This window comes from Pristiophorus japonicus, chromosome 26 (genome assembly GCF_044704955.1).
Source record: "Pristiophorus japonicus isolate sPriJap1 chromosome 26, sPriJap1.hap1, whole genome shotgun sequence".
Taxonomy (NCBI): Eukaryota; Metazoa; Chordata; class Chondrichthyes; family Pristiophoridae; genus Pristiophorus; species Pristiophorus japonicus.
The window spans coordinates 19,738,746-19,764,255 of NC_092002.1; the positions used below are offsets into that span (position 1 = coordinate 19,738,746).

General features: G+C 47.0%; 2 protein-coding genes across 7 annotated transcripts in view; both read left to right on the forward strand.

The window, feature by feature from the left end:
• Positions 1–14,657, forward strand: part of LOC139239233 (elongation factor 1-gamma-like) — a 49,634-nt gene extending 34,977 nt beyond the window's left edge. For 5 of the 6 annotated variants that reach the window (XM_070867919.1, XM_070867920.1, XM_070867921.1 and 2 more), the window contains 5 exons: positions 2,058–2,187; positions 4,330–5,650; positions 8,489–8,661; positions 9,911–10,035; positions 14,353–14,657. In XM_070867919.1, coding sequence (XP_070724020.1) covers positions 2,058–2,187; positions 4,330–5,650; positions 8,489–8,661; positions 9,911–10,035; positions 14,353–14,511 — 1,908 coding nt within the window. In that variant the 3' untranslated portion in view covers positions 14,512–14,657. The remainder of the gene's footprint in view (positions 1–2,057; positions 2,188–4,329; positions 5,651–8,488; positions 8,662–9,910; positions 10,036–14,352) is intronic. The other variant, XR_011588622.1, reaches the window with a different exon arrangement.
• A 1,872-nt stretch (positions 14,658–16,529) lies between these two features.
• Positions 16,530–25,510, forward strand: part of LOC139239048 (neuroblast differentiation-associated protein AHNAK-like) — a 139,486-nt gene continuing 130,505 nt past the window's right edge. The window contains exons 1-2 of the mRNA XM_070867553.1: positions 16,530–16,628; positions 21,662–21,743. Of these exons, the coding sequence (XP_070723654.1) occupies positions 16,530–16,628; positions 21,662–21,743 (181 nt within the window). The remainder of the gene's footprint in view (positions 16,629–21,661; positions 21,744–25,510) is intronic.

Genomic DNA, 25,510 nt, shown 5'->3' on the forward strand with positions numbered 1-25,510 from the left:
GATTCACAACCTTTTTGAGTGAAGAAATTTCTCATTACTGCTCTTGTGAATTGGCTCCAATACTGAGCTGGTCGTCATAGGCAGTCCCTCGATCGAGAGAGACTTGCTTCCACTGGGTTTTCAGGTGGCTGAACAGTCCAATATGGGAATTGGTCTCAGCTGGGACAGACAGTGGTTGAGGTAAAGGGTGGGTGGGGAGTCTGGTTTGCCATCCGCTGCCTGCGCTTGATTTCTGCACGCTCTTGGTGATGAGACTCGAGGTGCTCAGCGCCCTCCCGGATGCACTTACTCCACTTAGGACGGTCTTTGGCCAGGGACTCCCAGGTGTCGGTGGGGATGTTGCATTTTATCAGGGAGGCTTTGAGGGTGTCCTTGAAACGTTTCCTCTGCCCACCTGGGGTTCGCTTGCCATGTAGCAGTTCCGAGTAGAGTGCTTGCTTTGGGAGTCTCGTGTCGGGCATGCGAGCAATGTGGCCCGTCCAATGGAGCTGGTCGAGTTTGGTCAGTGCTTCGATGTTGGCTTCATCGAGAACACTGACGGTGCGTCTATTCTCCCAGGGGATTTGCAGGATCTTGCGAAGGCAGCATTGGTATTTCTCCAGCAATTTGAGGTGTCTGCTGTATATGGTCCACATCTCTGAGCCATACAGGAGCTGGTGCAGCATAGCCAAGAGCTGCCCTAGTACATTTAAGTGGCTCCTTTGACATTTTGTCTCCTTTGACATTTTGTTTCCTTTATGACTAATGGTAACCTGAATGGGAGTAGCAGTGCAGCTTATCTCTAACCCTGATGTTTGGGGGTGGGAGGGGTGCAGAATATCCCTGACTTTTTTTTTCTTTTATTCGTTCCGGGATGTAGCCACTGCTGGCAAGGCCGGCATTTATTGCCCATCCCTAATTGCCCTTGGGAAGGTGGTGGCTCACCACCACCTTGAACTGCTGCGGTCCGTGTGGTGAAGGTGCTCCCACAGTGCTGTTGGGGAGGGAGTTCCAGGATTTTGACCCAGTGACAATGAAGGAATGGCCGATATATTTCCAAGTTGGGATGGTGTGTGACTTGGAGGGAAACTTGCAGGTGATGGTGTTACCACGTGCCTGCTGCCCTTGACCTATGTTTTAGAGGTGGATGATTTGGGAGGTGCTGCCGAAGAAGCCTTGGTGAGTTGCTGCAGTGCATCTTGTAGATGGTGCACACTGCAGCCACGGTGCGCCGGTGGTGGAGGGAGTGAATGTTGAAGGTGGTGGATGGGGTACCAGTCAAGCGGGCTGCTTTGACCTGGATGGTGTCGAGCTTCCTGACTGCTGTTGCCGCTTCACCCATCCAGGCAAGTGGAGAGTATTCCATCACCCTCCTGACTTGTGCCTTGTAGATGGTGGAAAGGCTTTAGGGAGTCAAGAGCTGAGACACTTGCCACAGAACACCCAGCTTCTGACCTGCTCTTGTTGCCATGGTAGTTGTGTGGCTGGTCCAGTTAAGTTTCTGGTCAATGGTGACCTGCAGGATGTTGGTGGGGAATTTGGCAATGGTAATGCCATTGAATATCAGGGAAGGTGGCTAGACTCTCTCTTGTTGGAGATGGTCAGTGCCTGGCACTTGTGGTTGGTTATATTCACGCCACACATCAGCCCAAACCTGAATGTCTTGCTACATGCGGGCATGGATTGCATTTTGAGGAGTTGCAAATGGAATTGAACACTGCAGTCATCGTGGCCGGAGGGGAAGAGGAGGGAGATAGGAAATCGACCAGGGTTCTCAATTCCAATCCTGTGATTTCTGTTCAGAAGCAAGCGTTTGGATGTTAGGTGAGGACACTATCGTGCTCCATTGTGATGCCCTTGAGTGTCTATGGAACTGTCATCCAGCCTTTGAGGGTGAGGTTATGCAAATATAATGCTAATTTGCCTGTTTTTTAAAATTGAATAGCTGTTGATTTAGGACTGAAATAAAATAAAATACAACTTAATTTTATATAAAATATTCAAGCTAAGACTTGGATACTTGCAGGTAACTGGTGTCTGCCCAGGACACGTGAGTAAAGGCTGTGCTTTCTCTTTAGGTTCTGGAGCCCGCTCTCTGGGAGCAGTTTGCTGATGTAAACCGTTGGTTCACTACATGTTTGAATCAGTCTCCGTTCCAGAGAATACTGGGAGAGGTGAAGTTCTGTGAGCCAGCTGTCCAGTGTCCAGGTAAGCAGTGATTGGTGGGGGAGGGACAAACTTGCCACCCCCTTGTAATGGGTGGTTGTGTGGGGGGGTGCGCTGTGTGGTGGTGGAGAGAAATGAGGCACTCCCTTGTGCTGCTAGGGGACAATACTGTCCCAAAGACATTCTGTTTGTTCAGGTGACCTTGCATAGCATGATTCCTGACCTGGGCAAATCTTCTTTCACTTTGATGACAATCACTTCTATTTTCATATGCAATCTACTTTTTAATTGAATTAATATTTTTTCCCTGCATTAAACTTTTAGCAGTAAATTCCCAATTTGTTTACATTGCTTGAATTAAGCAATGTGAATTATGTGTAGTGGACTAGTGAGCACTAAGGGGAGTTAACATTCATTTGGTGGGCTGAATGGCCAGCTGCCTTTTGCATCATTTTCCTACCTATGTCTTTGTTCCCAAGTCTATTGCCTGCCGATGCCACAGCAGTAGATTTGATCTCCATGCTCTGGCCTACAGTACTATCTGATGGAGTCTACACCAGAATCTAGTGTGTTGGCTCCTTCGGAAGGGTGCTTCTGACCGACTGACCCGCCCTGCTAGCCACACTTACTGTCCGCTCCTTCATCTGCAGTTTGGCCAAGGGCAGGTGAACCTCTGACATTTGGCCTGTATGGGGTCATCTCTGGGATGGCTGGATTAATTGTGGGAGCAACTTGTTTGGCTTCTGGACATAGTCTGTCTTATTGCTAGATCTAGCTGTGGAAGCCCTTGTATAACCATGGATCTTCCAACATGATCAAAGGCCACTAAAGAAGCAAAAACCAAAGCTGAGTGGAAACATGACTTGCTAAGTTCCTGGTACTGCTCATTCCTCTGTTGCATTGAAGCTAGGAGTTTAATGTCAATAAGTAGCTATATTCTGTAGCTTTTTAAAATCTCGTGCTTGGCTATTAAGTAAATTGGAGACCTCTTGTACTGGAGAAAGCCCCCGCAAGCATTTTGATTTTAAGATTAAATAAATATCTTGTGCCCAAGTTAGTTATAGCTGCATTCCTTTCAGACTCTGCGAGGCTTTTGAAAGACCAAATGATAGAGAAGCATTGAATCTTGTCCTAGTGTTGGCCGTGGCTCAGTGGGCAGCACCCTCCCCTCAGTCAGAAGGTCATGGGTTCAAGTCCCACTCCAGGGACCTGAGCACATAAATCCAGGTTCACTCTTCAGTGCAGTGCTGAGGGAGTGCTGCACTGTCGGATGAGACGTTAAACCGAGGCCCTGTCTTCCTCCTCGGGTGGGACGTAAAAGATCCCATGGCATTATTTCGAATGGTGTCCCGGGGCCAATGTTAATCCCTCAATCAACATAACATAAACCGATTTATCTGGTCATTATCACATTGTTTGTGGGAGCCTGCTGTGTGCAAATTGGCTGCCGCATTTCCTATATTAAGTGATTACACTCAAAGTATTGCATTGGCTGTAAAGTGCTGAGGTGGCCATGAAAGGTGCTATATAAATGCAAGTCTTTTACAGTGGAGCCTTGGTTGAACTTGCTTAGAAGTTGGCTTATTTTTGTGCATAAACTAGCTAAAATGTTCGTTCAACATTTTTTAAATTGGGGTTTGACTCTGGTTCTCAATCCAGCAGATTAATTGTTACAATTTGCTGTCTGCAGCTGATTAGCTTTGGGTCAGTGGCTCTGTGGTAAATTAGGGCATTGGGTTCAGTAGGGAAGCACTTTACAGGCAATGTGGTACTTTGGATGTAGCCACTCAACTCAACAGCTCTACAAACCTGTGAGCATACTCCAATGCATACATTACACTACAAAACATGAATATTTATTGATATGTCCTTACTATACAGTATATAAATGCACACGAGGCCCATGCTTGAGAGAAGGTCAGCCTGTGACCTGTCCTTTATTCCTTAGCACTCCAGTGATGGAAGTGGGTGGAGCTTCCCCTTTATACCCGAGTGTCCAGGTTAGGAGTGTCTCCCACAAGTTCACCACCTAGTGGTCATTGTTCTGTGTACAACTTGGGTCAGATTATACATGGGTTACAATGCTGATTGAATACATGACATTTATAACCATGGTTGGGGGGAGGGGGCAATGGTGTAACTTTCTACAGCGAAGAGATTCAAGCTGCATTTATTTCTAAACAGCCAGGGAACCATCAGAGTCACGAGCTGAGCAAGATGTCGCCAGAGAAGCTGCTGGAATTGAGACCTGCTTGGTGGCCACACCCAAAGATAATGGATGCGAAGAAGAGGTTGGTCCAGTAATTACGGGACTGTGTAACGATACGGCTGCAGTGAAGGTCCACTTGGTAGCATCTTCTGCCGAGGGTGGACCAGCTGGTGGAGCTGCCGGTGATGTTGGTGTTGTAGATCTTTCTCGGCAGGATCGACCAGCCAAAATTGAGAGTTTGATCGATGCATCACAGGAGGAACTCTCCGTAGTGTGTGCAATGGAGGATAGAACAAATGAAGTGGGATCTGTAGCTCATTCTAGAGAGGATCGAACCACAAATGAAAGCAACCGAATCCATCTATTCATAGAGGCTGTAGGGACTAAAGATGAGGCTATAGCTAACCTATTGATTGATCTTTCTGAAGAGGCTGTCTGCATAACCGGTGCATCCAAAGAACATGGAGAGGCTGAGGAGGAGGCTGTAGATGGCATCCAAGTTTCTGAAGAGACCAAGCCAGTTGAAGCATTTAATGAGCTTGCATCCACAGCGGATGGTTGTACAGAGCAAGGTACATCTGCAGTCAGTGTAGCGTCCTCTTTGGGGGAGGATCGACCAAATCAGCTTGAAGTGAGTTTGGTAGATGACTTGAAAGAGGGGTCTGTGGCTGACGTCTGCAAGCCAGCAGCTACTGAAGAGGGACCAGGAGAAGTAAGCCGGCTTGATGTGCCTGAATGTCAAGGAGTTGAAGAGGCATCCATGGCTGAGGTCCAGGGGCTAGGTGCTTCTGAGAAGGACAGTTCTGTTGACCTGAAGGCAGTGGATGCTTCTAAAGCCGATGCACCATCTGAAGAAGTGGCCACAATGGGCACATCTGACGATGGTCTAGCTAGAGAGGAGGCTGTGGGTGAACCTTGCATGGTGGAATCATTGATGGAGGCCAGAGCGGTTGCACTGGGCAAATTAGATTCTTCTGAGAATCTGGCATGTAAACCAAAAGTTACCAGTGCAGTAGATACTTTGGAGGATAGCCCCACTACTGTAGGTGTGGGCCTGTTAGAAACTTCGAAAGAGGAAATCTGCATCGTTGCTGCATCTCTGCAGTGTGGATCAGTGAGCGTGGTCGATGCTCCCAAAGGAGACTGGACAACTCCAAGATGGACAGTGGATGCAACCCAAGAATGTAAACTGGTTACAGAGGACACTATGGGGGCTTCCAGAGAGTGTGCTGATGATTTGGACCCCACTGCCGACCAGTTAAAAGCCAAAGATCCCTTTGCTCACTTGCCAAAAAGGTAAATCCACGTGTCCTACCAAGCGTTTTCCATTTGTACTAGGTTCTGTTTGGTCACTTTTTTTTTTCCTATAAGTAATCTCTTTGCTTCATGGGTTCTTTGCTTAAGAATTCACAGCAACACATTGTTAATAAACCAACTAGTTCTTAATAGTTTAACAATCACACTACACATTACCGGTTCATTCCACCTGCCTCATTGTGGATCCCCTGAACCCAACTGGCCGGGGTTTTATTGAGTCTTGTGAACATCATGTGACTGGCTAAGCCACTCCCAACTCAACAGCTCTACAAACCTGTGAGCATACTCACCAGTGTGTACACTACACTAAACATGAATATTTATAACCATAGCTTTAGGATCTGTATCCTGTACTTTCTAATTTGCATAGCGAGCTGGAACTACATGTCTCTGTCCAGTGTCGGTCTTGTGATCGGCTCTCAACATACCACAACCTTTCAAATTGCTAATTATCAACGGCCAGTGTCACTAACATTAAAGCTGTGTCACTGGTCCATAGCACCATCTGCATGGAACGTAACCATTGTGTCTGCCAGAGCAATCCAAAACTACAGTCCTACTGAGTTTTCTTTTTTTGCTTGAAATTTAATCTAATCTTGAGACACTTTTTCTGCCCTGTTGCTCTCTCGGTTGCATAAAATACCTTCTCTCCTAATCTGAGTTGAAGACACATTGTCATTGACTGCCAACCAGAGATCATCTTTCATGTTGCACCTTATCAAAACCTTTTTCATAAACTCTTATTTAATCTGCTCTTGGCCTTCTATGTTCAAATGGAAATCATCCCAATCTCTTCTAGCCATAATAGTTCATTCCATCCTGATGAATCTACATTCTCCAATCTTTTGTGCCTTTTTTTTTTAAAGCCCTTTCTATAAGTGTGCTCAGAACTCTAGTCCAGCTAATTTACTTGTACAAATGTATTTGAACCTCTTCCCTTGTACTTCCTGCTATACCACATTCAACCCCCTCCAAAAGAAAGTACCACCCAAATGGGAAACTACTGTTTAATTCAGTGCAGCAGGTTGTTTTAAGGAGGGTAGACCCACTGTCAGCCTGGTAGATATTTTGAAAGAGGAAGTAATGCATGAGCACCCTACTTTTGTGTTGGTAGCAAATTGTGGTTTCCTGTGGTACACCACTGCCAAGACTACTTTCTCTTTTTCCCCCCCCCCCCCCCCCCCAATCTCCAATGCCCATTAACCCTAACTCTTTGACCATCAACCAACTTTCTATTGATACTCTTGTATTTCCTTGTACCACAGCCTGAATTTGTAACCAGATATCTTACTAAGTGCCTTCTGAAAATCTACACATTACATCTACTGCCTCCTTCCATATAGACACCATCTGAACTTGAATTGGTGGGACATGACACGTGATGTCCTCGAGGGCTCTGTACTGGGGCCTCGACACATCGCTATATTTAAACATTATTTGGCTGAAAGAATAGCCATATATCCAAGTTTAATGATGCCATGTTAGGTGGCACAGTAAGTAGAGGGAGTAGAAAGTTGCAAAGGGACAGTTTTTTCCCATCTCACATAATCTATCAGATGGAGTTCAGTGTTGGACCAAACAAAGAGATGAGTATTTTCTAACTGAGTGAGGAACTGTGAAGGAGCAGAGAGATTTGTGTCCATGTACAGAAATCGCAAAAAAGTAGTGGACAAGGTCCAGAATTAATAAGGCTAATGGAATGTTGGCCTTTCTCCGAGTGGAAGTTATATTAGTTGTCTAAAGCTCGAGTTAGATCCTATTTTAGAGTAACTGTGCTCAGTTCTGGGCACAGCACCTCCAGGAGATATCCGCCTTGGGAGGGGCTGCAGTGCAGATTCACGAGTGATACCAAGATTAAATTACAAGGACAAATTGCATAGACTGGGCTTTTATTCCCTTGAGGTATAGAAGATTTTTAAGGGATGATCTAATTGACGATTAAGGGAATTGATTGGGTAGATGGAGAGCAACTATTTCCTCTGGGGTGGTGGGAGGGGCAGGAAGGGGATATAACCTTAAAATTAGAGCCAGGCTGCTCGGGTGAGATCAAGAAGCACTTGGGTCGTGGGAATCTGGAACACTCAAAGCTGTTGAGGCTGGGGGTCAAATTTCAGAACTGAGATTGGAAACTTTTTGTTGGGTGAGGGTTATGGAACAGAGGTGGTTAAATGGATTAAGATGCATGATTTACTTGACTCAGACCAGCTAATTGGCTCCTGTTTCTGTCTATTGCATCCCTCGTCAATCAAGCACATCTTCAAATAACTTCCCCAGCGTAGTTTACCTTTGATAAATCCATGCAGGCTATTGTTATGTATGTAATACTTGCCACTAGAAGGTGTAACTATTGGAGTCCTAATGGTCACCTGCACACATGTGCAAGGCCAGTGTTAAAGGTTGGCTGCCATGTTTAGGCACTCTGGAGTTATGAAGACTAAGGTCACTGTTTAGCGCTCAGTACTCAGCTTTGTGGCATTCTATACATAACCGAATTACCACATGCATCTCACTCCTTACTAATTTCACTTGGGCAAAGTTTTAACATTTCTAAACTCGAGCTATCACTGGATGGGTTGCAATATAGTTACCTGGTTTAACCTTAACTGATACTGCATGAGGATTTTGAGCCTGTGCCTGGACTATAACCCAAGTTCCAGAAGTGAAAGGTCACTGACTCGCTGAACCACCCAATTCCCAGTGTATAATCCAGTTCCGTCTGGATGAAGTTGCATGGGCTGTCTGTCGTCTGTCCTGTCTAGTTGTTCAAGGCTAAAATGTATTTAACAGCGTGCAAATCTTCGACTCTTTATTTTTCAGTGTCTTTGTTCTGGATGAGTTCAAATGGAGATACTCCAATGAGGACATCCACTGTGTGGCACTTCCCTATTTCTGGGACCACTTTGACAAGGAGGGCTGGTCCGTTTGGTACATGGAGTACAAATACCCCCACGAGCTCCACCTAGCCTTCATGAGCTCTAATCTAATAACTGGTCTGTAAACTGAACAAGATGTTTTATGACCTGATTGTAAATTTGGCTACAGGTTTTCTGTTCACTAGCAAGAGTTTTTAAGCTTGTCTTCCACCCTGGTTTCAGGCATGTAGCCTAGTGGTATGTTGCTGGACCAGTAATCCAGAGACGTGGGTTCAAATCCCATCACTGCAGCTGAGATGTAAAAAGCTAGTTTCCGTAATGATCATGTAGCTACTGGATTGTGTCACAAACCCATCTGGTTCACTAACGTCCTCCTTCGGGAAGGAAACCTGCCGCCCTTGCCTGGGTCTGGCTTATGTGACTTCAGACCCACAGTTGACTCTTAACTGCCCTCTGAAATGGCCACTCGGTTGGACCAAACCGATACGACAGTCAGCACTGTGGGTGCAACTTCACCACACGGACTGCAGCGGTTCAAGAAGGTGGCTCACCACCACCTTGAGGGCAATTGGGGATGGGTAATAAATGCCGGCGACACCCACATCCGGTAAACACATACAAAAAATTCCAGTCTTTATCCGGATGGAATGCAGTGTGAACCTACCACAATCCATTAATGTTTGGGATTTTATTGCCAACTATAACACCTATCCTGTCTGATCCAAATGGCCATGCCTGTGACTCTGGCTATTTTGCTTCTAGGGTTGCTGTAATGCAGCTTCCACACTTAATTTTGCACTCTCTGTGGAAACCACTGTTTCCAAGTGTCAGCTGTGGCTCAGTGGGTAGCACCCTCACGAGTCAGAAGGTTGTGGGTTCAAGCCCCACTCCAGAGACTTGAACCCAAAAATGGCACTCTGGTGCAGTCCTCCCCAGGGGGTCCACCTTTAGGATGAGACATTAAACCGAGGTCCCGTCTGCCCCCTCAAGTACACTTAAAAGATCCCGCGGCACTATTTTGAAGTTATCCCCGGTGTCCTGGCCAATATTTATCCCTTGGCCAACATCACTAAAACAGATAATCTGGCCAGTATCAGATTGCTGTTTGAGGGAGCTTGCTGTGCACATTCCTACTTTGCAAGTGACTACAAAAAAAGTACATTGTCTGTCTGTAAAGTGCTTTTTGGACATCCGGTGGTCGTGGAGGGTGCTACATAAATACGAGTCTGCCTTTCCGCTATGTCTGTGCCACACTCTGTATCTAGGTGGTAAACTGGGAGGGGCTGAGTATTTGCTGCTGCCAGGATAGTGTGATGCATTGTGAGGAATTATTCTCACCCTGCCAATATCTTCCAATCCAATGCAGGGATGTTCCAGCGTTTCGATGGCCTGCGGAAGCACGGCTTTGCGAGTGTGATTCTCTTTGGGACTGATGATGAGAGCTCAATCTCTGGGATTTGGATCCTGCGAGGGAAGCAGCTGCCCTGTGAAGTAAGGCCCTGACCGGTTTTGGGTGGGTCTTTGTCCAGCACGTGACGGGAGGGAAGTGTGTGAACAGGAGTTGTTTCACTCATTTTAGATCTTCTCCTGAAGGTGTTGACTTGTGGGAGGGGTAGTGATTCCCCCTCATGCCCTCCTTGCAGGATTGCATGTTCATGGAAGCCTAGAATGATTATGGCACAGAAGGCCTTTCAGCCCATCGAGCCCGTGCCGGCTCTCGGCAAGAGCACTTCAAGTCCCACTCCAGTGTAGCCCTATAAGTTTTTCTTTCAGGTACTTGTCCAACTCCCTTTGAAAGCCACGATTGAGTCTGCCTCTGGCAGCACACTCCAGATCCTAACCACTCGCTGCATATAGTGATTGCTTGTCACCTTTGGTTCTTTTGCCAATCGCCTTAAATCTGTGTCCTCTGGTTCTCCACCCTACCACCAATGGGAAGTGTTTTTTTTTTCCTTTTTTCTCGTGCCCCAGACCCCATGATTTTGAACATCTCTTCTATCAAATCTTCTCTGCTTCAAGAACAACCCCCAGCTTCTCTAGTCTATCCATGTAACTGAAGTCCCTCATCCCTGGAACCATTCTCAAATCTTTGTTGCACTCTCCCGAAGGCCTTCACTTCCTTCCTGAAGTTCTATATCTATCTAAACTTGCAGCTTGAAGTCCCCACAATCGAGTGGGAAACCTACCTCTAGCCTAATGTTCATAGGCGCCTGGTCAAATAGGAGAGTGGATAGCTGGCATGTTTCTCTTCTCTTCTCCCTGCCCTCAGGCACTGCAGCTTATTCTAATGCTCCAGCTGAACAGAGACCCATTGTTTCAGTAAATATCAAACTGGTTTCCTTTTTATAGTTAGGCTTGTTTCCCCTGGGGCTGTGCCTTTTTATATTTTTTTTATTAAGCCATCAAGAGAAGGAGCATATTTAGTCCAATCAATTGGCTCACCCATTTAAAGCTGACATGAAGAGAAATTTGTTCTGGGTTTGTGAATCTATGGAATTCCCTGCCCCAGAGAGCTTTGGGGGTTGGGTCATTCAATATATTTTGAGGAGATGGACAGATTTTTGAGCAACAAGGAGTGAAGGGTTATGGGGAGCGGGCAGGGAAGTGGAATTGAGGCCAGGATCAGATCAGCCATGATCTTATTGAATGGCAGTGCAGCCTTGGGGGGCCAAATGGCCAATGACTCCTATTTCTTGTAAGAACATAACACTCTCTGCATCTACCCTGTCAAGCCCCCCTCATTATCTTGTATGTTTCAATAAGATCACATTCTTCTGAACTCCAATGTGTGCAGCCCCAACCTTTATGTCAACTCCTTCATCTCTGGAATCAACTGGATCAACCTAGTGAACCTTCTCTGAACTGCCTCCAATGCAAGTATATACCTCAAATGGAGACCAAAACTGTACGCAGTACTCTAGGTGTGGCCTCACCAATACCCTGTACAGTTGTAGCAGGACTTCCCTGCTTTTATACTCTATCCCCCTTGCAATAAAGGCCAACATTCCATTTGCCTTCCTGATTACTTGCTGCATTTTGTAATTTGCTTTATTTTTTTTCTGCCAAAGTGGATAACCTCACACTTTCCCACATTATATTCCATCTGCCAAATTTTTGCTCACTTAACTTGCCACTATCCCTTTGCAGATTTTTTGTGTCCTCCTCACAATTTGCTTTCCCACCTATCTTTATCATCAAACTTGGCTACATTACACTCTGTCCCTTCATCCAAGTCATTAATATAGATTGTAAATAGTTGAGGCCCCAGCATTGATCCTTGTGGCACTCCACTTGTTAGTTTGCCAACTGGAAAATGACCTGTTTATCCTGACTGTTTTCTGTTAGCATGGATAGAGGATTGGCTAACTAATATATTGCCTCCGACCCCATGAACTTTTTTCTTGTGCAGTAACCTCTTGAATGGCACCTTTATTGAGTACTGTCTGGAAATCCAAATACACCACATTCACTGGTTTCCCACCCCCCCCCTGCCATATCCACCCTGCTTGTTACATCCTCAAAAGAACTCTAGCAAATTTGTCAAACATGATTTCCCTTTCATAAAACCATGCTGACTCTGCTTGACTAAATTATGCTTTTCCAAATCTCCTGCTGCTGCTGCTTCCTTAATAATGGTCTCCAGTATTCTCCCAACAGATGTTAGGCAAAACAGTCTAGTTTTCTGCTTTCTGTCTGCATTACATTTGCTGTTTTCCAATCATCTGGGACCTCTCCAGAATCCAGGGAAATTTTGGTAGATTACAACCAATACAGCCACTTAAGACACTAGGATGCAAACCCTCCGGTCCAGGGGATTTATCTGTCTTTAGTCCAATTATTTTACCAAGTACTAGTTTTAGTGATAGTTGTATTAAGTTCCTCCCTCCCTATAGCCCCCCAATTATCCACTATTGAGATGTTTTGTGTGTCTTCTACTGTGAAGACCAATACAAAATATTTGTTCAAAGTCTCTGCCATTTCCCTGTTCTCCATTATTAATTCCCCAGTCTCATCCTCCAATGGATCAACATTTACTTTGCCACACTTTTTTTTTTTTTCCTTATGAACTTTCTATAGAAACTCTATCTTGCTAGTTTACTTTCATAAGCTATCTTTTTAAAAACCAAAGAACTTATTTAAAAAAAAAAGTTTTCCCAATCCTCTGGTCTCCCACTTTGTATGCCATTGTTTTCAATTTGATACCATCCTTTTATTTCCTTAGCCATGGATGGTTATCCCTTAGTCTTTCCTTCTCATTGGAATATATTTTTGTTATGAACCGTCCTTAAATGACTCACTGCTCATCAACAGTCTTGCATTTTAATCTATTTTCCCAACTCTGCCTTCATACCTTTTTTGTAGTCCCTTTTTATTTAAGCTTAGGACATTGGTTTGCGATCTAACTGTCACCCTCTAACTGAATTTGACATTTAACCATGCTATGATCACTCTTTCCTAGAGGATCCTTTACTAGGGGATCATTTATTAATCCTGTCATTACAAAGATCTAAGATAGCTTGCTCCCTGGTTGGTTCTGCAATAGTTCAAGGAAACTATCCTGGATACACTCTGAACTTTTCCTCCAGGCTACCTTGGCCAATTTGATTTATGTTTGTGTTCTAGCTCCCTCAATCCATCTTTTTGTCTCAATCACTCATCTAATCTCGAATGTACTGTTCCCTTTTGGATTTGACCCCTTCATAATGAGCATTTTCCTGAATGGATTACATTGGATATACGGCACAGAAACTGGCCATTCGGCCCAACCAGTCCATGCTGGTGTTTATGCTCCACTCGAGCCTCCTCCTGTCTTTCCTCCTCTAACTCTCTCAGCATAACCCTCTATTCCCTTCTCCCTCATATACTTATCTAGCCTCCCCTTAAATGCATCGATACTGTTCGCCTCAACCACTCCCTGTGGCAGCGAGTTCCACATTCTCACCACTCTGGGTAAAGAAGTTTCTCCTGAATTCCTTATTGGATTTCTTGTTGACTATCTTATATTGATGGCCTCTAGTTATGCTCTTTCCCACAAGTGGAAACATTCTCTCTCTATCCACTCCATCAAAACCTTTTCAGAAACTCTGCCTGTTCATCCTTTCCTGGACTTGACTTTCCCTTTTTTTAAATCTTGAAAGTTGCAGCTTCCTCATTCTCTCTCCGCCCCCCCCACACACACCCAAAGGAAAAGTCTCCATCTTTGGCTGTCATTCTGCAACTGGTCATCATTTACCTTGTTAGCCACATCTGATCCTAGCTCCACTAAATCCCAGCTTCCTGTCTCTACCTGCCTTGATGTGCTCTCGGGGCTGTACCTGTGCCACTTGAGTTCTCCAGCACATGAGCATGGTCTATGATTGGTCCTTGTGCATCGCTAGAGGAAGGTCTGCTCCTTCAGGTGGTCCAACTGCAGTCCTGTGTTTCTGTCCATGGAGGGAGGGGGGAGTGTCCAGTCCAAACTCTGCTCTTGCTCCCTAACTAGCTGTTCTGAAGCCATCTTGCTCCAGTTCTGATTGTACATAAGTACATAAGAAAATGGGAGCAGGAGTAGGCCCCCTCGAGCCTGCTCCGCCAATTTAATACGATCATGGCTGATCTGATCAAGGACTCTGGTCCACTTCTCTGCCTGCTCCCATAACCCCTTATCGTTTAAGAAACTCTCTCTCTGTCTTAAATTTGTTCAATGACCCAGCTTCCATAGCTCTGAGGCAGTGAATTCCACAGATTTACAACCCTCTGAGAAATTCCTCCTCATCTCAGTTTTAAATGGGCGATCCTTATTCTAAAATTGTACATGTTTCCCTCCAGCTGAATGAAGACTGGCGGGTGGTCTGTGAGGCGTATTCCTGGAAGAAGTTGGATGTGGACATGGATGAATGCAGGACAATGGTTAATGAGTACTTTGCCATGGAAGGAACATTCAGACACGTAGGAAAACCATTCAATCAGGGAAAAATCTTTAAGTGAAAGGACATGATGACTGAACTAAATGGCCTCCTGCATTAAACACTACCTCACTCGATGGCACTGTGTAACCTGTGGCTGAGCTGCAGGAAAATATTTGAAGAAATTTGTATATCAATGGAAAAAAAATTAAAGCATTTGAAAACCAACCATTTCTTCAACATTGTCAAAGTTTAGTATTGGGCAGTCCCTTGTGTTGAGGATGATCTCACAGGTGTTTCAGTGAGCGACATGTTGAAGGGTGGAAGATGCCTGTGTGGATTTTGCACCCCAGCCACCACACGGGCTTGACAGAGCCAGGTCTTGGTCCAGTGGTGAGGGTTAACCAAGGCGACTGGAGACCTGCTCTGCTGCACCATCTCCTGGGGCCCCCCACCCTGCTGCTGTTATATACTGGGCCACAGCCCATCGGTCCTCCCCTGCTCCTCCTGACCCAGCTGTGGATCTGGTTGCTCTCCAATGTGCTGCCTGATTCCGATGACATCCATCCAGTCACCCTCAACTGTTGCATTCCTGGACGAGCTCACGTTGCTCCCTGCAGTGGCTAGGTCTCCTGCTTGTACCGTACCGGATGCCGATAGTGTTTTCATGCAGGTCGAGGAACGCTGCGCTGGGTCATGGGGCTGCTCTTTTACTTGGCCGCGTGGTTAAAGTCTAACCATAATATGACTCCCCTTAGTCATTGAGGGGTGGGTGGGGAAAGATTTGTATTTAAAAAGCACCTTTCTTGACCTTGATGTCCCAAAGCACTTTACAGCCAATGCAAGTACTTTTGAAGTGTGGTCACTGTACTAATGTAGCCAATTGTGCAAAGCAAGCTCCCACATGTAGCAATGTGATGTCCAGACTACTCTGTTTTGTGATGTTGATTTGAGGGATAAATATTGGCCAGGGCACCAGGGAAAACTCCCCTGCTCTTCAAAACCGTGGCCGTGGGATGTTTTGCATCCACCAGAGAGCAGACGGCGCCTTGGTTTAACGTCTCATCCGAAAGACAGCACCTCCGACAGTGCGGCACTCCCTCAGCACTGCTGAAGAATGTTAGCCTAGCCGTGTGCTCCAGTGTCTTGGAATGGGACTATGAACCCACAACCTTCTGATTTCCTGAGGTGAGTGCTGCCCACTGAGCCACGGCTGACACTAAATGAAAGGATGACGGGTGCTGTATGACTAGAGTGCAGCGCTGTGTGTGTACACACGTGTGCCTGCATATAGGCTGGAGAACAGGGGTGCTAACTGGTGGCTTTAAATCCCTGTCTGCACAGCTTGTATGTACAGTGTGACCAATGATTGACTCGGCCTGTGAAGGGGTGAAATTAGAAGGGTCTGGATTGAATCTCCAGCCAGAGCTGCTCTGTTCCTTGTTACAGAAGCTTGTAGTTGCCAGATGAGTAAGCTCCTAATTAAACTTATTTTTGGTAACGGAAGGGAGCCTATTGCATATCCCCTCCTAGTACAATAAACTAATTCTGAGATCAGAGACAGAGGCAGTCACAGCCAGAAAGCTGTCCTTTTTATAGTTTGCTTTAATAGTTTTCTCTTTTTTTTAATTTATAAAAGGAAGTGCATCAGTTTTGAGAGCTGTCTGGATGTTTGGGTGGTGCCCATTGCCCTCTGACCTGGGAGTTTGACAATGGGGGATGGAACTGCCCAGGGACTATTTTGGCTCGAGCCCCGAGAGAGAATTTCAGTACAACTGAAATCTTTTGTGTTTGCAGGACTCTGCCTTCCCAGGGCCTCTTGCTTAACTTCTGGCTGATGTCTGCCACTATTTTCCTTTGCACCATGTACACATACAGCAGGACTCTTTTTTTTTTTTTTTTTTTTAATTTGTTCCTGGGATGTGAGCGTTGCTGGCATTTATTGCCCATCCCTAATTGCCCCTCAAAGGTGATGAGCCACTACCTTGAACTGCTGCAGTCCATGTGATGAAGGTGCTCCCACAGTGCTGTTGGGGAGGGAGTTCCAGGATTTTGACCCGGCAACGATGAAGGAACGGCCGATTATATTTCCAAGTCAGGATGGTGAGACTTGGAGGTGGTGTCCCCATGTGCCTGCTGCCCTTCACCTTTGAGGTGGTGAAGGTCACTGGTTTGGGAGGTGCTGCTGAAGAAGCCTTGGTGAGTTGCTGCAGTGCATCTTGTAGATGGTGTAGCACCAGCTTTCTGGCTATTTTATGAACAATACTTTAAATCCTTAAATCCAAAACCCTAAGAAAGAACTGTCAAGCTTGTGGGGGTAGGAGTAAAGTGCGTTCATATGCAAACGAACATTTCACACCGATCGGCTGGGTGGAAGGGAACCCAGGCTGATTGTCATCACCATCTAAAGTGATTACTGGGAACACTATACTGAGAGACGCTATGCCTTCGCATTATTACTGGTGCAAGGCAGGAAATGGCCGGGCCATTGTCTTCCAGGAGATAAGCCAGTTAAGCAAGATCGGTTTGAGATCGAAACCCACTACCTGCTGATGTGGGCCATCAACTCTGGAAACAACAGACATCCAGTAATCAGCATCCATTGTCTCTTCAGATGCAAGGTCTGGGAGCGAGAAAATGGAATATAGTTTTTCACAGATTTCAAAGGCTACAAGTGACTCCAGGCCACGGGGTCCAGACATATCACCAGACTCAATCCATCGGTCAGTATTTGCAGGAGAAAAGGTGATGGGTTTTGAGGATTTAAGGAGCCACTTTGTAACAAGCTGCAGCACAGGAGGAAGTAAGTTCAGGAGTGAGGCGTACAGGAAGAAGCTGCAAGCAAGACAATGGGCGATCAGGGTGAGCATATTGCCTACCATCGACACACCTGCAAGACCACTTAGCTGTGTGAGTGGGTGATTATAAGTCCTAACCAAACCCAAGGTGTTTAGTGCTGGGAGGGGTCCTGGGTTAGCTTATTTTATGGGCGGGTTTTTTAATTAAGCCGTGGTAACTAAGCCAGGGTTGTACTGTGTTGCACTGTTTGAGTGGTTGTAATCTTATTAAACACAATACGGTTGAGCCCGAAAAACGTGTCCCAGAGTCTGATCTGTCTATCGAATCCCTATCGTCCAGAACTTGTAGGTGTGTTTTCGGCACGCCTGAGAAAACTACCAAATAATGGTACACAATGCAGCCACGGTGCGCCGGTGGTGGTGGAGGGAATGAATGGTGGATGGGGTGCCAATCAAAACAGGCTGCTTTGTCCTGGAAGGTGTCGAGCTTCTTGTGGTAGTGGAGCTGCACTCATCCAGGCAAGTGGAGTGTTACATCACACTCCTGACTTGTGCCTTTTGTAGATGGTGGAAAGGCTTTGGGGAGTCAGGAGGTGAAGGAGTTTGACTCCTTTTTCATTCTTGGGGTGTGCATGTCACTGGCAAGGCTCTCATTACCAAGCCAAAGTTGCTCTCTGGTGGACCACTGCCTTGAATTGCTGCATACAGTGTTGCTCTGTAGGCCAAAAGCCTGCAACTCCCTCGAGGCTGTGAAGGAACAGTGAATATATGCCCCAATCTGGATGGTGTGTGACTTGGAGGGGAACGTGGATGTGATGCTGGTCCCATGCGCCTGCTGCCCTTGTCCTTCTGGCTAGTGGAGGTTGTGAGTTTGGGAGTTGCTGCAGTTCATCCTGCAGATTGTGTGGTGCGAATGTTACTTGCCACTTATCAGCCCAAACCTGGATATCGTCTAGGTCTTGCTGCATGCAGGCATGTACTGCTTCATTAGCTGAGGAGCTGCGAATGGAACTGAACACTGCTGTGAACATCCCCACTTCTGACCTTTGATGATGGAGGGAAGGTCATTGTTGAAACAGCTGAAGATGGTTGGGCCTAGGACACTGCCCTGAGGAACTCCTGCAGCGATGTCCTGGGCCTGTGATGATTGGTCTCTAACTATCTTCCTTTGTGCTAGGTCTGACTCCAGCCAGTGGAGAGTTTTCCCCCTGATTCCCATTGACCAGTTTTACTAGGGCTTCTTGATGCCACACTTGGTCAAATGTTGCCTTGTTAAGGGCAGTCACTCTCCCCTCATCTCTGGAATTCATTTTGTCCATGGTTGGGTGAGGTCTGGAGCCAAGTGGTCCTGACGGAACCCAAACTGACTATCGGTGAGTCTAGAGACACCTTGGGAGTTTCGGATTCTCCTTTTTTTTGAAAGCTAGTACCTAATGATCTAATGCCTCCTATCTCCTACCGGTCTCTCCTTTTAGTACAATAATTGCACTATCCTAGCACATGGGAGCTGCAATGTTTAAAGCTATGGTAGGGTTACTCCGTAATTTAGAATCTACTACCTATACACGATGCAAGTATGCCGAGATCATCATTAAACAATGGCCTTCAGAAAACATCTTTTATAGAATGTCTATATTCTACAGTATTCACCCCACACTCTGAAGAATTTCCTGCTTTGTCCTAAATTTACTATCTTGAATCTGTATCCTCCTGCTCTCCTCTCGCACTTTAACTTAAATCAATATTTTTGATTCACTGTTTCTGTTCTCAAATTCCAAAATGGCCTCCTTAACAGCCCAACACGGGTATTTTAAACTCTGGGCCAGGAGCAGCCACGCCAGGCTAGTTAGCTCAGCGCTCCTAATAGGAGGCCCAATATTGTGGGAAGCCTGTACTTTATTTAATGGGTGCCTGCAGAGTGATGGGCTGTGTGCACTTCTTAATGGAAAGGTACTTTAGGGGAGAAGCACCTCTATTCTGATTGCTACCTCTACTTGCAATGTCTCAACAGGACAGAGAAAGTGCACTTTTGTTCTCTGATGCAGCATTGGAGGCCTTGGTGCAGGCGATCTACAGGAGGAGAGAGGTCCTCTCCCCTCAGGTGGTCTTCCAGCCACACTGGTCAAAGGCAATGGGAGGAGATCGCTGAAACAGTCAGTGCCACCAGTCTTTTCCCCTCGGACCTGGATCCAGTACTGGAAGAAGTTTAATGACCTCACGCAAGTGGTCAAGGTGAATGACCATCTTCAAATGCCATATTCCACCAACTGCCTCACTAGCCTCGTACATTGCTGAATGCATCACACCCCCATCACTCACCTGCAAACAATCTCTCGCAATCAAGACTCGTACCTCACAATCATAGCTTCACACCACCCTCACACACTTACCACTGTTGCAAGCTTCACACTCACATCTCACACCTTGTACACCATGCCAACTAGCCAGTCACGTCATGTTCACAAGATTCAATAAAACCCCAGCCAGTTAGGTTCAGGGGATCCATGATCAGGTATTCAGTTGTGAGCCTAGTGGATGAACTGCTAATAAGAAATAGGAGTAGGCCATACGGCCCCTCGAGCCTGCTCTGCCATTCAATACGATCATGGCTGATCTGATCATGGACTCCGCTCCACTTCCCTGCCTGCTCCCCATAACCCCCTATCCCCTTATTGTTTGAATAAATTTAAGACAAAAATACAGTTTCTTAATGTCCCAGCTTCCACAGCTCTCTGAGGCAGTGAATTCCACAGATTTATAACCCTCGGAGAAGAAATTTCTCCTCATCTCAGTTTTAAAGGGGCGTCCCCTTCTACGATTATGCCCCCTATTTCTAGTCTTCCCCTATGATTATGCCCCCTATTTCTAGTCTTCCCCTATCAGTGGAAGCATCCCTTCTGCATCCACCTCATCAAGCCCCCTCATAATCTCATACGTTTTGTGATGTGATTGTTAAACCTTTGCTGTTAATAAACCAACTAGTTCTTAATAGCAATGTGTTACTATGAATGCTTATGCAAAGAACCCATGAAGCAAATGCATTACAGGTGGGAATAAACCCCCCTCAGGGGAGGGGAGGGGAGGGGAGGGTTAGATTTACCCTGTGGGTGAAGCCCTCTGATTTTCCTTTTCTCCTGGCCCAATGAAGGAGAGTATAAACCTACCTGTAAATGTCTAGCCGTCTTCTCACCTGCCTGTAGCTCTTGAGGTCTCTGGGTATCAATAGGACCCCATTTGCATTAATGCTAGTGGCTCCCACATGACTTGTGCACCTGAAAATTCAGGCAATTTAATAACAGAAGGGTGAGTATTTTACCCGCTCAATTTTAACTGCCTGCCTGGTTTCAGCAGGGTGGAGGAAGCTAAAATGCCCCCCCCACCCAAGTCGTTCCTTGTCATTCATCCCTTTTGCCACTAGGGATCAGTCTTGGGTCTTTTCACTGCCCTGCTTTCGCCTTCGAATGTTGCTTTTATTTTGTAGCCTGAGTAATTTTTTTGTTTAAGAAAGGAAAGCAAAGCTTGCAATCGGCAGTGTCCGACTACTGCCTCTGCCGGGGGAGAGAGAAGTGGCTCTCTTTGCAAATCACCCGCCCGCTAATGTAACGAGACACACATCCTCACATGGGTCGATAGCTGTGATTCCCTGCAAGGTGAAAGAGGTGTGGGTATGACGTACCTGCTTGAGGCACTCGCTGTACTGAGCAGTTTCCATAATAAATGTACACAAGTCACAATTTTCGGATGCAACGTTCAACCGAGGCCCTGTCCGTGCGCTCGAGTGGACGTAAAAGATCCCACGACATTTCGACAAAGATCAGGGGAATTCTCCCCAGTGTCCTGGGGTCAATATTTATCCCTCAGCCAGCATCACTGAAACAGCTGATCTGGGTCATTGTCAGGTTGCTGTCTGTGGCAGCTTGCTGTGCGCAAATTGGTTGCCGTGTTTCTTACATTACAGCAGTGACTGCATGTCAAAAGTACTTCATTGGCTGTGAAGCGCTTTGATGCATCATGAGGCCGAAGAGGGCGCTGGCAGTCGGACGGCAAAACAAAAATAAGATGGCGTCCGCGACAGTACGCCCTCCCCTTTAATGGCGGCCGCACCGGAATTTTGCACACTATGCTCCGACAGAAAAAGCTGTCGGCACCGGCCAGGGGTGGGTCTGCTCCCGTGGGGCAATTTCAGAAGGGCGTCCCCGCCAGACGGTAAAGGGTTTGTACGCCGCGGCGGGAAAACGAGCGGCACGGTCCCGGACACCGCCCCAAACCTTAGCAAAGGCAATTTCAAAAATGGTCCCTCTGCAGCGAGTCGGCGGCCATTCCGTGCCCCGCTTTCCCGCCATCAGAGGCCTTCTTGAAAGGGGCAATTCTGGCCCCTCTACTTAGGTGAGGCAAGTCTTGCATTTCTCGCTTTCAATATCCTTTTTTGTATAGGGACCAAACTCTCCACTGAAGGTTCTCGCAGAAATGCAGCTGGTCCCTGGTACTAAAAATGATAGAATATACAGCACTCTGAGTAACTCCTCCCACGCACATTGCCTGTCCGACAATAGGGCCTCCTCCTGGCCCCTGCCAGTACTGCAGTCAGAGGTACACGACATCCTGGGGTTCACTGTTAGAACTTGCTTCTATGTCAGGTCCCCCCAATCACGTCTCTCGGCCATTGTCCAATTTGGATTTGCTAACATTGGCGATTAGTTGGGACAATGGGGAGTAGCAAGTAGCAGACAGGATGGCTACATCACATGTGAGGTGCGAGTATCAGGAATTGGCCAGAACAAAGGAATTGGCCAGAACAAGGGAAGTACCCAAGCAGTATCACATTAACTCTCTGGGATTGTCTAGCTCAATCCGTTCCTTTTGTAATGTTAAATAAAAAAAAGACTTGCATTTCTATAGCGCCTTTCACGACCACTGGACGTCTCAAAGCGCTTTAGAGCCAATGAAGCACTTTTGGAGTGCAGTCACTGTGTAAAGGCAGGATGTGAGATTAAACTGATTAACAGTTAAACCATCAAGATGGCTATCATGTCCAGTCTGGAGGTTTGTTGAGTAGGAAACTCAATTCTGGGCACCATGTGATAGGACTCTCATTAAAGGGGAGGGCACTTTAAGGATGGCTAGAAGGTTTTTGAACGTGACCGATGATAAAAGAGGGATACAAAGAACAGGTAGCATCCTTGGGCGGAGTTCCCAGGACGGTCGGCAGTCTAACACCTACGGAGGCCAAGCTTGAACACCTTGGTTCTGCAGGAAGCCAGGCTGTCTTGACTCTATTGTATCGCTGCATTGGTTATTATACAATTGGCGTATAAGTAACATCATAGGCAGTCCGTTGGAATCGAGGAAGACTTGCTTCCACTCTTAACATTAGTTCTTAGGTGGCTGAACAGTCCAATACGAGAACCACAATCCCTGTCACAGGTGGGACAGATAGTCGAGGGAAAGGGGTGGGTGGCACAGGTTTGCCTGCGCTTGGTTTCTGCATGCTCTCGGCGATGAGACTCCAGGTGCTCAGCACCCTCCCGGATGCGCTTCCTCCACTTAGTCTTTGGCCAGGGTCTCCCAGGTGTCAGTGGGGATGTTGTACTTTATCAGGGAGGCTTTGAAGGTGTCCTTGTAATGTTTCTGTTGCCCACCTTTGGCTCGTTTGCCGTGAAGGAGTTCCAAGTAGAGCGCTTGCTTTGGGAGTCTCGTGTCTGGCATGCAAACTAGGTGGCCTGCCCAGCGGAGCTGATCAAGTGTGGTCAGTGCTTCGATGCTGGGGATGTTGGCCTGGTCGAGGACGCTGATGTTGGTGCATCTATCCTCCCAGGGGATTTGTAGGATCTTGCGGAGACATCGTTGGTGGTGTCTACTGTACATGGTCCATGTTTCTGAGCCATACAGGAGGGTGGGTGTTACTACAGCCCTGTAGACCATGAGCTTGGTGGCAGTTTTGAGGGCCTGGTCTTCAAGCACTCTTTTCCTCAGGCGGCTGAAGGCGGTGTTGAATCTCGTCGTCAATGCCTGCTCTTGTTGATATAGGAAGTGGTCCACGTTGTCCAGGGCCGCGCCATGGATCTTTGATGACTGGGGGGCAGCACTGTGCGGGAAGGACAGGTTAATGGAGGACCTTTGTCTTAATGATGTTTAGCATAAGGCCCATGCTTTCATACGCCTCAGTAAATACATCGATTATGTCCTGGAGTTCAGCCTCTGTATGTGCACAGACGCAGGCGTCTTCCGCGTACTGTAGCTCGACGACAGAGGTTGGGGTGGTCTTGGACCTGGCCTGGAGATGGCGAAGGTTGAACAGCTTCCCACTGGTTCTGTAGTTTAGTTCCGCTCCAGCGGGAAGCTTGTCGGCTGTGTGGTAGAGCATGGCAGCGAGGAAGATTGAGAAGAGGGTTGGGGCAATGACGCAGCCCTGTTTGATCCCGATCCGGATGTGGATTGGGTCTGTAGTGGATCCGTTGGTAAGGATCACGGCCTGCATGTCATCATGGAGTAGGTGGAGGATGGTGACGAACTTTTGGGGGCATCCGAAACGGAGGAGGACGCTCCATAGACCCTCGCGGCTGACAGTGTCAAAGGCCTTTGTAAGGTCGAAGAAGGCCATGTATAAGGGCTGGCGCTGCTCCCTGCATTTTTCCTGCAGCTGTCGCGCTGCAACAATCATGTTCGTTGTGCCCCGGAGGGGACGATATCCGCACTGCGAGTCCGGGAGGAGCTCCTCGGCCATGGGGAGAAGACGGTTGAGGAGGACTCCAGCGACGACTTTCCCAGTGGCTGATAGCAGGGAGATACCTCTGTAGTTGCCGCAGTCGGACTTGTCCCCTTTTTTAAAGATGGTCACGATCACTGCATCTCTGAGATCTCCCACCATGCTCTGCTCCCTCCAGATGACAGAGATGAGGTCATGTATCCGTGCCAGCAGTACCTCTCCGCCATACTTCAGTGCCTCAGCAGGGATTCCATCCGCTCCCGAAGGCTTGTTGTTTTTTAGCTGCCTTATGGCCTTTTCTACCTGGTGCAGTGTTGGGGTCTCACTGAGGTGGTGGCGGATCGCATGCTGCGGGATGGAGTCGAGAACACTCGAGTCAAAGGCAGAGTCTCGGTTGAGGAGATCTTCGAAGTGCTCATTCCAAACAAACTTGCATTGGGACAACACGCTCGAGCCTGAATCACGAGGAATCATTTAATTGAGTTTAAGAGATTGCCTTACACTCACTGTCACGTGGCGTTTATGACAGGAAGCTTGTATTTTTGTACTCTTCAGTCCTCCTGAAGCACAGCTCCAAAGGTGCCTGCAGTGACCATTCTTCAGCTGTGACTCCTGATGGTGATGATCAGCAGACTATTTGAGTGGAGGCCCCACAGTACATCTGGTCATGTTCTTAGTCGAATCGCCACTGGCATGTACTTTCCAGCGGCGTTCCCCGGCCACGAGCAGTGACCCTGGCCGCTTTTTAACCTCTCGCTAGTCCAGAGTGCTCTGGGAAGTACCCTGCTCCTGCTGCAGCTGAGTTTAGCACTGACCAGGATGCAGACCCGGAGTGTGTGTCTCTCTGGGGAAGTGTGCGGTGCAGAGATAAGGGGCAGAGTTGGGGGTTGTCTTGTGAAGAAAGGTTGGGCCTATACTCAATGGAGTTTAGAAGAATGAGAGGTGATCTTATTGAAATGTATAAGGTTCTGAGGGGGCTGGACAGGGTAGACGCAGAGAGGATGTTTCCCCTCGTGGGGGAATCTAGAACTAGGGGGCATGGTCTCACAATAAGGGGCTGCCTATTTAAAACGGAAATTCTTCTCTCAGAGGGGCGTGATTCTTTGGAATTCTCTACGGCAGAGAGCTGTGGAGGCTGGGTCATTAAATATATTTAAGGTGGAGATAGACAGATTTTTGAGCGATGGGGGAGTCAAGGGTTATGGGGAGCGGGCAGGGAAGTGGAGTTGAGGCCAAGATCAGATCAGCCACGATCTTATTGAATGGCGGAGCAGGCTCGAGGGGCCAAATGGCCGACTCCTGCTCCTATTTCTTATGTTCTTATGTAGTTCACAGAGGGAGGCCATTTAATCCATCATGCCTGTGCCAGCTCTTTGAAAGAGCTCTCCCATTAGTCCCACTCGCCCTGTTCTTTCCCTGTAGCCCGCAATTTTTTTTCCTTTTCAAGTATTTATCCAATTCTCTTTTCAGGCAGTGCACGCCACCTCATAATAACCCAGTGTGTAAAAAAATATATATAGACTCCTCATGTCGCATCTGGTTCTTTTGCTAATCACCTTAAATCTGTGTCCTTTGGT